The sequence below is a fragment of the Sciurus carolinensis genome, chromosome 17 (genome assembly GCF_902686445.1).
Source record: "Sciurus carolinensis chromosome 17, mSciCar1.2, whole genome shotgun sequence".
Lineage (NCBI taxonomy): Eukaryota > Metazoa > Chordata > Mammalia > Rodentia > Sciuridae > Sciurus > Sciurus carolinensis.
Window position 1 is genome coordinate 23509480 of NC_062229.1, and position 13592 is coordinate 23523071.

The window sequence follows — 13592 nt, forward strand, 5'->3', positions numbered from 1 at the left end:
AAACCATTTGGCTTATCTGCCCACTCCTGATTAGTCAGGCCTTGGTCATATGTGCTGCCTCTGGAGAACAATGAGGAGCTCCCATCCAATCTATAATCCACATGGGTGGAGACATAGAGAAATGGTTCTCAAAAGGAAATTCGGGGTGTTCTGACGTAGCAGAAAAGCAAATGTGACCAAAATAGTAAATGTTGCCTACTGATGTTGAAGATAAAACTGAAAAAACCTGCATCTTCAATAAATGAGAGCCCAATGGATCCTGAGCAAGTGCAGTTAACAGTATCAAACCCTACCTGTGTAGAAAGCAGGGGATGAGTCTAGACCCCTGGCAAAACAAATGTTTCGGGAACACAAAGTGTGGTTTGTGGTTCCTCCAGAAAATCATCCTAAAACTTTGTTAGTATCTGTTGCTCTCCATGTTCATAAATTTAACTATAAACCTGCTTCTCACAGGAACTCTGTATTCAACTTAGTATTTTGTGCCTGAATTAGTGCCCTTGCTACCCTTTGGTTTAATGTCATCTCTTTTATGAAAGTATTAGTGCTACTTTCTTACACTATTGAGAGAATACTTTTGAACATTTTGTAGAGTGCTATTTTGGTTACTAAGTCTTTCTGATTTATTTGCTTTAATTCTGAAATCAAGTTTTCATTTGTGTTTACGGTGGGAGACAATCTTCTAATGATTTTCTTCTCTTTTAGGCGGAGATTTGATCTGCAGAATCCATCCCGAATGGATCGGAATGTTGAAATGTTTATGAACATCGAGAAAACATTGGTGCAGGTAACTTGGAAAGTTAGGTTATTAAAATTTTTTTCTTTAAAGCTGGGCACAGTGACCCATGCCTGTATTCCCTGTGACTGTAGAGGCTGAAACAGGAGGATCACATGTTCAAGGCCAGCCTCAGCAATTTAGTGAGGCCCTAAGTAACTTAGTGAGACCCTATCTCTAAATAAATAAAAAGGACTGGAGATGTAGCTCAGTGTTAAAGTACCCCTGGGTTAAATCCCCAGTACCAAATAATAAATAGCATAACATTTTTTTTCTTAAATATACTTTCAGTTCTACAATTTGTTATATTGGACTTATAAAAGATCAAAAGAATAAATTTTTTCTGAAATATATTGTTTTGTTAGATATGTTAATGTTGTTGTCATTTTAAGACTGTCAGTCTTCTTGTGAAATAATCTATGGTTTTTTCCCTTCATTAATGTCACCTTATCCATTATTCAAATCACTTTTACTTCATTTGATATAAACCCTCTCTATTGCTGGACACTTGGGTTTGTAGTCTTTTTCCTTGGATTTGTTCCATGATTGTGCCATAAATACTTATTTCCCTAACTAGATTGTAACCTAGATGAGAATATAACCTAGTTTGTTTTTCTTCATTGCGTCTTCTAGTTTTTGTTTTGTGGTGTTGGGGATTGAACCAAAGGCCTCACCCATTCTGGGCATGTGTTCTATCACTGAGCTATATCCCTAGACTGCTCCCATGTTTTTATTGACTACTAGTTTATAGTGTTCATTGAATTAACCTTTCTGGGGAAAAGTACCTGGCAAAAATTAAACAATATTTAATTTTTTGTTGTTTATCCATTAACTGTTAGCTGGCAGAATAATTGGATGTGTTTTGTTTGTTGGTTGCATTTTGGTTGTGATTTGAGATGTTAATAAACGTGATTTATTGCCTTTTTTTTTTTTTTTTTTTTTTTAGGTGCTGGGGATCGAACTCAGGGCCTTGTGCTTACAAGGCAAGCACTCTACCAACTGAGCTATCTCCCTAGCCCCAATTTATTGCCATTTTTAAGATTAGAAATTGGATGGAAGAGCTGTAATTAGTTCCCAAATCAAAGATGTAGTTAGAAAAATCTGACATTTAATAATTTCAGGTAAAATTGGCTAGGAGGATTAATCTGGCAATTTGGTATGATACCTTAATGAGTTTAATGTGCTGAGTTTCCTTAAGTCATGATTCTTAACAGTTTTCTGTTCAAATACAGCCAGCTGCAGAGAGATTTTTGAAGTGGTCTACTGGGTCACCTGTGTTTTCTTCTGAGATAAGACTTTAATTGTACATCAAAGTATATCTTTCCGCTAGGTGGGTTGCATGTACCTATAATCCCAGAGATTTGGGAGTCACAGGAAGATCACAAATTCCAGGCCAGCTTCAGCAATGTAGGGAGCTCTAAGCAACTTAATGAGACTCTATCTCAAAAAATAAAAAAGGGGCTGGGGAGATAACTCAGTCGGTAGAGTGCTTGCCTTGTAAGCACAAAGCCCTGGGTTCGATCCCCAGCACCGCAAAAAAAAAAAAATAAATAAAAATAAAAAGGGCTGTGGTTGTAGCTCAGTAGTTAAGTGCCCCTGGGTTCAATCCCCAGTACAAAAAAAAAAAAAAAAGGACTAAGGATGTAGTGCAGAGATAGAGTGCTTGCCTAGTAAGTACAGCCCTGAGTTCAATCCCTAGTACTGCAAAAAAGAATGTATAATGTATTATTTTTAAAAAGCATACCTTCATGCTTTAAGAAGTGGGAATATAAACACCTGTTTTTGCCATTGTGGTAATGGATGAATATTGTTACATTATTTTAAAATGGTACAATTTCAAAGTTTATTCTTTTTTCCTCAGAACAATTGTCTGACCAGACCCAACATCTACCTCATTCCAGACATTGATCTGAAGTTGGCTAACAAATTGAAAGATATCATCAAGCGACATCAGGTAATAGACATAATCACTTCAGAAACATTGTGTAGTGCATGCTTCTAAGAAATATCAACCATAATATCTTTGGATTTCTGTATATTTCTGCATTAAAAGAAAATTTTCTCTCTTTCAGTATTGAGGTTTTTTTCTTTTTTTTCCCCCTATCCTAAATGCCCAGGGAGCATTTAATAAGTCCACTGGTATGGAATCATCATAGTCTTATATCATCATAGTCTTATAGCAGAGTATACTTACATAAGGAAACTAGTATATTCCACATCCCAGAACTCTAAATCACAGAAAACAACCACAGAGAGAGTTTTTTTGACAGAATTGTTGGTAGTAGGATATGTGTTAGTAGGAGATGAAATATACTTCAAGTAAACTTACCCACCCTACCCTGTTATACGTATTGTATTTAAATATGTGTTTCTTTAACAATGACTGAAAAAAAAAAAATACTGCTTTCTAGTCAGACATTGTGGTGATTGCCTGAAGTCCCAGCTACTCAGAAGGCTGAGGCAGGAGGTTCACCTGGATCCATGAGTTAGAGACCCACCTGGGTGAGATCCTGTCTCAAAACAAAGCTAAACTACTTTCCCAATAAGTGTATGTGTTTTCAGTTCTCAGGAATGAACCCAAGGGCCTTGTACATGCTAGCCAGCCAACTCTATTCTTGAGCTTTGTCCTCAGTACAATTGTATATGTTTTTGATTCAAATAATGCTATCTTCTGATATTTTAAACCCCTTTCACTAACTTCATTTTAGGCTGAATCTTTGGTATTTACTGCTAGGTTTTTGGTTATGTATGGTTAAACTGTAACAAAACCCATGGCATGCTAAACTAGCAGAGGACACTCAGGTACAAGATAGTTTTTTGGAACAACATCATTTGTGTTTTATAGTTTTATTGATCTCTAGGATTAGTTGAGAAGCCTCATTAAGTATTTTTTTCCTTCCCTGATGTACAAAAGATTACCAGGTGAAATGTGTTTTAGCATTTAGTAAAATATCTTCCATGTTTTGAAAGCAGATTTTTCAAACACTGCTTACATTTATAGATTTTTGTATAGCCATTTACACGTGACATCTTTGTCAAACACAGAGAAAGGTAGTATTATTGTGCTATCAGATGGAGCAGTGTGAAGTCTGTTTCTTTTCACTAGCATTATTACTTTGGGGGGTGGAGTACCAGGAATAGAATCCAGGGTGCCTAACCACTGAATCACATCTCCAGCCCATTTTCATTTTATTTTCCTTTTTTATTTTGAGACAGGATCTCTCTGAGTTGCTTGGGCCTTGCTAAGTTACCGCAGCTAGGACTGGAGTTGCAGCTTAGGGGTAGAGCACTTGCATAGTACATGGGAGGACCTGGGTTTGAGCCTCAGCACCACATAAAAATAAATAAATAAAATAAAGGTATTGTGTGCATCTACAACTAAAAAAAAAATAAGAGTTGCTGGTTTGAACTTGTGATCCTCCTGCCTCAGCCTCCCAAGCTGCTGGGATTACTGATGTATGGCACCACTCCCAGCACATTATTACTCTCTGTTTTTTATTTTTATTTTTATTTTTTTATTTTATTCTATTTTTTAAATTTTTTTTTTAGTTTTCAGTGGATCTTTTATTTATTTATATGTGGTGCTGAGTATCAAACCCAGGGCCTCACACATGCCAGGCAAGCACTCTACCACTGAGCCACAACTCCAGCCCTATTTTTTGTTTTTTAAAGTGGATTTTTTAAATAATAACTTTATTTATTTTTATATGTGGTGCTGAGGATCGAACCCAGAGCCTTGTGTGTGCTAGGCAAGTGCTCCACCACTGAACCATAATATAAGCCCACAGAATTACTTTTAGTAGATCTTTAGCTACCTTTTTTTGTTTTGGAATATTTGTTTATTGGACTGACTGTCAAGTATAGCTTAATTAGGTGTGGACTGTTAAAAGGGCAGAAATAGAATTAACTTGCTGGTTCATTCCTTCAAGCTGAAATTACTCAAGACTTCCAGATCATTCTGGGAAAGACTTATTTTTATACAGTAAACAGTAAAAATTTGGCTGTAATACTTCCTAAAAAATATGACTTTGTGAATGTTGGCTAGGCATACTTTTTTGGGGGGCATGGAGTGGGGGAACTGGGGATTGAACCCAGGTGCACTTAATCATTGAGCCACATCCCCAGCCTTATTTTGTATTTTATTTAGACAGGGCCTGACTAAGCTGCTGATGTTGGCTTTGAACTCTTGATCCTCCTGCCTCAGCCTCCCACCTCAGCCTCCCAAGCCTCTGGGATTATAGATGTGAGCCACCACACCTGGTTAGCTAGATATACTCTTGAGTGGGTAGTAGTGTTGGCTGGTTTTATAGAATCTTTTTTTCTGGTGCTTGGGACTGAACCTTGCACATGCTAGGCTCTACCACTGAATGACACTCCATCCCTAATTTCTTAGAGTTTGAGACTCTGAATTACCACTGAATTATACCCCATCCCTAATTTCTTAGAAAAGAGAAACCTCAGGAGGTAAAAATGGTACCATTTTGGAATACTGACAATCAGGGCTTTACTTGAGCATTTCATGTGCATTAACAACTCACACTGAGCACTTACGGTATGCTGTCACTATTCTTAGGTAATTGCCTCCATTAATTAGGTCCTAACATAAAATTTATGATATAGGCATTATTATCATTCCATTTACATGATGCCATTGATGTATAAAAATTAATTGTTGCATGTCATGCAAGTAGTATATAAAGCTAAGGTTCAAATCCAGGACTGTCTGATAGGTTGTATAGGCCAGCATGCACTTTTCTGTCTGTTGCCTCTGACTCATTGAATATTGAGATCCCTTTCTCCCCTCTGGTGGCTGTTCAAAAATGTACTCAAAATGTTTCAACTGGGCTGGGGATATAGCTCAGTTGATAGAGTGCTTGCCTAGCATGCTCAAGGCCTAGGATTTGATTCCCCAGCACCACCAAAAATCAATCAATCAATTAATTAATTTAAAAAAAATCAGCAATTGAGAATTCCTTCTTATGAGGCAGCTAACTCAGCTCCAAATTTTTAAATTTTAGAATTCTTGGATGAAGCATTACTGTTTGTCTGATTGTAATAATTAGTAAATATTCATTGTGAAAAAAGAAATATAGCCAAGTACTGTGGCACATGTATTAATCCCAGCTACTTAAGAGACTGAAGTTGGAGGATTACAAGTTCCAGGCCAACCTCTGCAACTTCTGAGATCTGTCTCAAAATAAAAAGGACTGAGGATGTAGCTCAGTGCTAGAGCAACCCTGGGTTCAATCCCCAGTACTGGGGTGAGGGTGGGGATGAGAAAGAAACACTTCAAAGAATGTATTGAGGTGCTGCTTAACAACTGATTATAAGACTTTCCATTGATCTTATGGTCTCTAGAATGAACACATTTTGACCTAAATTGCTTCCAAATATGTTCTATCGACTATATACAGTATTCTGGCTGTGACCTAGCTATAACTTGACTTTAGTTTTTATATCCGTTAGTATTCCAACATTGACTTAAAACTACAATGGTAGCATATGTGTGTGTGTGTGTGTGTGTGTGTGTGTGTGTGTATTTGTGTATATATACATATGGGGGGGGGTTGGAGGAATCATTTCACATGTCTCATTATATATCTATGTAGCCCAAACTTATGGCTCAGGGCCATAAAACCTGCATTAATTCACATCAGTTAATGATGATAATAGTTTTGGAGCAATTTTAAGAATTAGTTAGAAATACTCACAGAGAGATACTTAGAGAAGTACTAAGAAGTAAAGGCAGAATATCCCTAATTTGAAACTGTGAATTTTGAAATACTCTGAAGTATGAAACATTTTGAGTGCCAACATAATACTCAAAAAGATTTGAATTTGTGGGCATTTTGATTTTTAGATCAGTGATGCTCCACTGGTAAGATCTTTGCCAATATTCCAACATCTGAAAAACTTAGAAATCTGAAACACTTCAGGTCCCAAACATTTGGGATAAGGTATACTCAACTTGGATGTCTATAGACTATACCTTCCATTGTTGTTACTATCCCTTTTTCTTATGAAAAATAATATAGTCTTAGAATAGAAATAAATGAATGCTTTTGTAATTCTTAGGGAATTTTTAACTAATATCTCATAGTTCACTTGCTATGTGTTACATTTTTATGTAATTTGTTCATTTGCTTTCCAGGGAACATTTACTGAGGAGAAGTCAAAAGCTTCCCACCACATTTATCCATATCCTTCCTCACAAGAGGATGGTAAGTTAGTTTCTGTGAACTAATAAACTCATACATCATATATATGGCTTTATATCATATCAGAAGAAGTTTAAATAATATATACAGCTTTTAAAGTGACTTTTAAGTATTAAATTTCACATTCTATTTAAATATGTAGTATTTTGTTCTCTAAACAGAGAACTGCACTCCTTAACTTTGTTTTGTCCAACTTTTCTTTGTTGACAATTCTCTTTAAGCATTCTTTATGAATTTACCTTGTTAATATTTGCTGTCTTTTGTGTTCTGAAAACAGAAATAGCAAAATAGAGGAATATCTTGAGGAAGAAAATAGTTGACTGGTTGTCGACAGAGTCCAATAGTAAGATACTAGTTTGGTGAATTTCCATTGGTTTGATTTTTGATGTTTAACTTGGTCTGAAAAATGATTTCAGAAGTGGGCACAGTTTATTAGACCTACAGAAACTTACATGTGCTAGCCATCCTTCCAAAGAACCAAGTTGAAATACATAAAAAATTAATTTATAATAAGAAATAGGTCTGTAGGTATACCACAATCAAATCTTCTGGTAAACTCGGCACATTCCAGCAGGACTTTTATATGACAAACCAAATTATATCATATTTGAATGGTTAATACCCTTACAGAGTGTTTTTTTTTTTTTTCCCTGATTCTAATATTTATGCTGGATGTGTATTTGAACATTTAAGAAATATATTGCTAAATAATCCATGGGTCAAGAAGAAATTATACTGAAAACAAAATCTTTTGACTGAGAAATAATAAAAAAGAGCTGAGTATAACAACAATAAATTTTGTAAGATACAGTGTAAGCTAATGCTTAAACCCACGACATGTATCTTTATTTATTTATATTTTTATTTTATTTATTTATTTTTTTTTGCGGTGCTGAGAGGTTGAACCCAGGGCCTTGTGCTTGCAAGGCAAGCGCTCTACCAACTGAGCTATCTCTCCAGCCCGACATGTATCTTTAAATGCACATATTAGGAAAGAAAAAAGACCAAAAAAAGTATGTTCAAACATCTTAGAAGAATAATTGAGAATTAAATCTAAAGAAAAAATAATGAAGTAGAAATTAATGAATTAGAAAATATTCAATAATGGGATTCTCAGCAATGCCAGTGATTCTTTGAACAACTTAGCATAGGTTGCTGTGCACACAAGGGAGAAAAAAAGAAAGGACAAATAATAAATACTAAGAATGAAAGGAGGGAACCTAACTACAGACCATACAGACATTTAATAAATGATCATGAGAATTTAATCTTTTGAGGGGGAAAAGGAGAGTGAATTGATTATATGTTTGATATCAAATCTAAGAAACGATTGCTTAATCTTTTTGTAAAGGGAGAAACATCACTCTGTATCTAGTAGCTTGTAGTTAATTGACGTTTTTTCAGCATTTATCCTGTTTGGTATTGGCAACTGTTTGCCACTAGGTGGAGATGGTGGATAGCTGTGTATGATACTAATTCTGTTGCTAACACAGTATCTCTAGTGTGGTTGGTATAAAACTTTTTAAGTTATGAATTTTTTCCCCTGGATGGTACTAGGGCGTCACACCAAAGATCTTTACATGCTGGGCAAGTACTTAACCACTCAGCTATATTCCCAACCATAAGTTATGAACTTTTAAAAAGAATTAAATTTTATGTGTGATTTGAATTGTATTTGTTACAGTTTTTCCTTTTTCGTTCCTTTACTATTTATTTATTTTTACTGGTGATTGAATCCAGAGGTGTTTAACCACTGAGCCATATCCCCAACCATTTTATTTTTTATTTTGAGACAGTGTCTCATTCAGTTACTGAGTCTGGTCTCAAACTTGCAACCCTCCTGCCTTAGCCTCCTGAGTTACTGAGATTAGACTTGCACCACTGCATCTGGCTCTGTTTTTTAAATACATCCTAGTTTTGCTGTATGTTGGTATTATCATCAAATAAGCAGGGTAATCATTAGGAGCTAGCATTTGAATACAACTTCTTTTATATTTGAAGATAATTTTTATATGAGGTTTAATTCTGTATACTGTTGGATTTATCTTAGAGTGACTGTCATTGACTCTGCTAGGCCCTATGCTGGCTTTATATGTACATGTTCCAGGTAAGTGTGCAGATGATGATAATACCAACAATATATTATGGGCTGCATTATAAAAACCTTGATAATGGCAATATTTTTTTTTAAAACAAGGATTACCTAAAATTAAAAACTAATAGGTGATATTTAATGAACCTTAAATATTAGTGATTTTGAGTATGGCATGGACAGGGCATATAAGCAAAATCATAGATGTAATAAATTACGAAATTTGAGGTAAAGCGGTATGCAGTTTGTTATATCTCTCAGGGTAATGAAAGTTAAGAGTGGGAAAGTATATATTAGGTGAGAGTTCTGGTTAAAAGAACCTTTTGTTCATTTGGTGGATGAGAGAGAGAATAGACAATATATATTATTTTGGTGAAATAAATGTACAACCATGGCTGTTTTAGGAAAATTTGAGAGCTGATCTCTAGGATTTAGGATATAAAAAGAATAAGTCAGGACTGGGGAGATAGCTCAGTCGGTAGAATGCTTGAGGCCCTGGGTTCAATCCCCAGTACCGCAAAGAAAAAAAAAAAAGAATAAGTCAAATATGAAGACCCATTAGAAATCTCTGAACAGATTGCTGTGTGAAAGAGAATTTTGTCATTGAATGAGATAAACTTGCATGCCAAGAAAACAAAGGAGATTAGTTAGGTATCAAACTAAAACAGTCCATTATCTTAAAAGTCATGGGAAAATAAGAACAGGGAAAGCACATTAAGAAGTAGAAACTAGGGCAGGGGTCGTAGTTCAGTGGTAGAGCCCTTACCTAGCATGTGTGAGGCACTGGGTTCAATTCTCAACACCATATATAAATAAAGGAAATAAATGTCCATTGGCAACTAAATATGCATATATTTACATATATATTTATTTATATATATATATTTTTAAAGTTGTAGAAACTAGGCAGTAGTGTTGTTCTTTAAAGAAATCAAAATAGGGCTGGGATGTAACTCAGTTGGTAGCGTGCCTGCCTCACATGCACAAAGCCCTGGGTTCAATTCCCAGCACCACAAAAGAAAGAGGGAGAGAGGTGGGGGGAATAAATAAAAATAAAGGATGACAAAAGGCATTTGAATTTGTTAGCAAACAATCAAGAACCACTGAGAATGAAATTTCAGTACTTACTGCAAGTGAAAAAAGTTCTAAAAGTGGTAGCAAATCATCTATTTTTTTAAGAATGTATGGCAGTGGAAAGAAAGTGGAAGGTAGTACCCAGCAGGGGCCTGAGACATATTTTTCTGGTAGTAGCTTTATAGTTTATTGGAGGGGAGGCACAAAAGTAAACTTTTGCAATATATGGAAAGAATAAAGGAATTGTTTTAAGCACATAGATGGAAGGACTGGTTTTTGCAGAAAGATGTACTTCCTCAGATATGAGAATAAGTAATGTAAGAAAAGTACTCATTAGAACAGTAAAGTAGCCTACCTCTAACTCAAAATAAATTGTTTGGATGAAAAGAAATAAAATGTGAAAGGAAATCCTAACACATTATAACATGGGAGAAGACATTATTTTAAGTGAAATAAACCAATCACAAAAGAACGAACTGTGATTTCTCTTATGTGTGATACTAGAATAGTTCAGTTCAGAGAGACAGAAGGTAGAATGGGGATTGCCAGGGACTGAGGGAGGGAGAAGAGACATGGAGAGTTGTTAGTTTTGCAAAATTAAAAGACCTCTGAACATTGCTTTGCACAATTTTTATGTAACACTTGTGAACTGTATACTTTAGAAATGGTTAAGATAGTTGGGCATGGTAGACCACATTACTCGGGACTGATGCAGGAGGATGGCAAGTTCAAGGTTAGCCTGTGCACCTTAGTAAAACCTTGTCTCCCCCAAAACAGGGTGTTACAATAAAAGCAAAATTAGTAAAAGCAGTGGTAACGATAAAACAATTAAACAAAAAAAGAAAAGTCAACATGTTAAATATTCTATAGGTTGCTCATTGCTAAGGCATAGCATTATAGACTTTGGATTTTCAGATTAGGGATGCTTAAATAGTAAAATTTATGCATATATTCCAAAATCTGAAATACTCTGGACCTAGGCATTTCACGTGAGAAATACTCAGTCTGTACAACTTTCAACTAATTTATTTCTGTAGTGTTCACTTTTTTGTTCTTTGTGTTTGTTCTCATGACAGCCTCCTCATCGAATCATGTTCTTTATATCTTAAGAACAGCTTCATTAAGATGTTATTTAGCTGGGCGTGGTGACGCATGCCTGTAATCCCAGTGACTCGGGAGGCTGAGGCAGGAGGATTTCGAGTTCCAAGTCAGCCTCAGCAACAGCAAGGTGCTAAGCAACTCAGTGAGACTGTGACTCCAAATAAATAAAAAGTTTAAAAAAAAAAAAAGGACTGGAGATATGGCTCAGTGGTGGAGTACCCCTGAGTTCAATCCCCAGTACCAAAAAAAAAAAAAAAAAGAGAGAGAGATATAACTCATGTGCCATAAAATTCTCCCTTTTTAAGGTTTATGATTTATTGGTTTTTAGTGTATTCCCAGAGTTGTGCAACCATTACTTTTCAATCCAGAAGAAAGCATACCCATAAGCAGAGACTCCCTATTTTCCCCCTCACCTTAATTCATGATGACCACTAAAATATTTTCTTACTCCATGAATTTGTCTGTTCAAGACATTTTATATAAGTGAATCATATAATGACCTTTTGTTTCTCCCTTCTTGCATTTAGCATAAATGTTTCAAGGTTCATTCATTTTGTACCAAGTGCAGGTATTTCATTTCTATTTTAAACAGTTGTGGTAGAAAACATGTAAAATTTATTATTTCAACCTTTTTTTTTTTGGTACCAGATATTGAACCCAAGAGTGGTCTGCCACTGAGTGACATCCTCATCCCTTTTTAATTTTTTGAGACAGTCTTGCTGAGTTGCTTAGGGGCCTTGCTAAGTTGCTGAGGCTGGCTTTGAATTCACAGCCTCCTGAGCTGTTGGGATTATAGCCATGTGCCACCATTCCCAACTATTTCATACATTTTAAAATGTGTGTCTTTTTTTAAAATAATTATTTTATTTATTTATTTTTATGTGGTGCTAAGGATTGAACCTAGTTCTTCACACATGCTGGGCAAGCACCCTGCCACTGAGCTACAGCCCCAGTTGCTAAATGTGTATCTTTTACCACAGATCTAAAGAACTTTTTCATCTTGCAAAACAGACACTATATAATAACCCATTGAATAATGACTCCCTTTCTCCTTTTTTCCCCATCTGTGACAAACCACCACACTACTTTCTCTAAGTTTGCTTTGTATGGCTTGTGTAAGTGGAATTATGCAGTATTTACTGTTTTGTTGACTGCTTATTTTACTTGGCATAGTGGTATAAAGTTTCATCAGTGTTGTAGCATATGCCAGGATTTCATTGTTTATATATACCACATTATGTTTATCCATCAACAGTGGTTGCTTCTACCTCTTGGTTATTGTGAATAATGTTGTAAAGGACATGGGTGTGCAAACATTTCTTCTTAGATCCTATTTTTAATTCTTTTGGGAAGTGTCATCACTGGATTGTTTGTTAATTCTATTTTTAGATCTAGGGATGTAGCTCACTGGTAGACTACTTATCAAGCATCCTTGAGGTCCTGAGTTTGATTCCCATCACCACAATAAACAATACTATAACTTTTAGATTTTTCAGGAACCCTGTACACTGCTTTTTTATAGCTGCTGCACCATGTTACATTCCTGCTAGCAATGCACAGTTTCCATTTTCTCTGCATCATTTTCAATATTTGTTAATTTGGTTTTTTGATAGTGACCATTCTTACCAGGTGTAAGCTGATATCTCGTGGTTTTGATATGAATTTCCCTGATAATTAGTGATGTTGACCATCATGTACTTGTTGACCATTTGTATATCTTCTTTGAAGAAATATCTATTGAAGTCTGTTGTCTACTTTTTATTTGATCGACAGATTGATAACCAAAGCAGGGATTGAACCCAGGGCTTTGAACCTGCTAGGCAAATGCTTTACTCCCAACCCAGTCCATTTTTAAATCATATTATTATTATTTTTGTTGTTGAGTTGTAGGCTCTTTTTATATTTTACATATTATTCCCTTATCTAATACGTTGTAAATATATTTTCCCATTCTGTAGGTTGCCTTGTCAGTCAACTGATTCTTGTGTCTTTACTATTCTGTAATTTCAAGGTGAATTTTATTTATGTATTTTAACAGGACTGTTGGTTTTTATTGTTGTTTGTTTTCTTGGGTTTTTTTTTTGTGGAATCATTAAGAGTTTTCTACATATAAAATCATGTCATCTGTAACTATAAAGGATTTGTCAATTTTGTTGGTCTTTTTAATATCTTTTATTCATTGGTGCGTTATAACTGTGCACAGTAGTGGACTTCATTGTTACATATTTGTTCATGCCACATAATATAATCTTGTCAGTTTCATTCCCTGGTATCTCTCCTTTTCCTTCCCTCCTCCGTCCTCTGGTCCCCCTCCTCTACATGTTTTCTGTTTTCA

The 13592-nt window shown here is 35.4% G+C and overlaps 1 protein-coding gene across 2 annotated transcripts in view; it reads left to right on the top strand.

Moving 5' to 3' along the window:
* Nucleotides 1-13592, top strand: part of Smarcc1 (SWI/SNF related, matrix associated, actin dependent regulator of chromatin subfamily c member 1) — a 164623-nt gene that overhangs the window by 30422 nt on the left and 120609 nt on the right. For both annotated transcript variants that reach the window (XM_047532340.1, XM_047532341.1), the window contains exons 4-6: nucleotides 703-784; nucleotides 2634-2726; nucleotides 6924-6993. In XM_047532340.1, the coding sequence (XP_047388296.1) occupies nucleotides 703-784; nucleotides 2634-2726; nucleotides 6924-6993 (245 nt within the window). The remainder of the gene's footprint in view (nucleotides 1-702; nucleotides 785-2633; nucleotides 2727-6923; nucleotides 6994-13592) is intronic.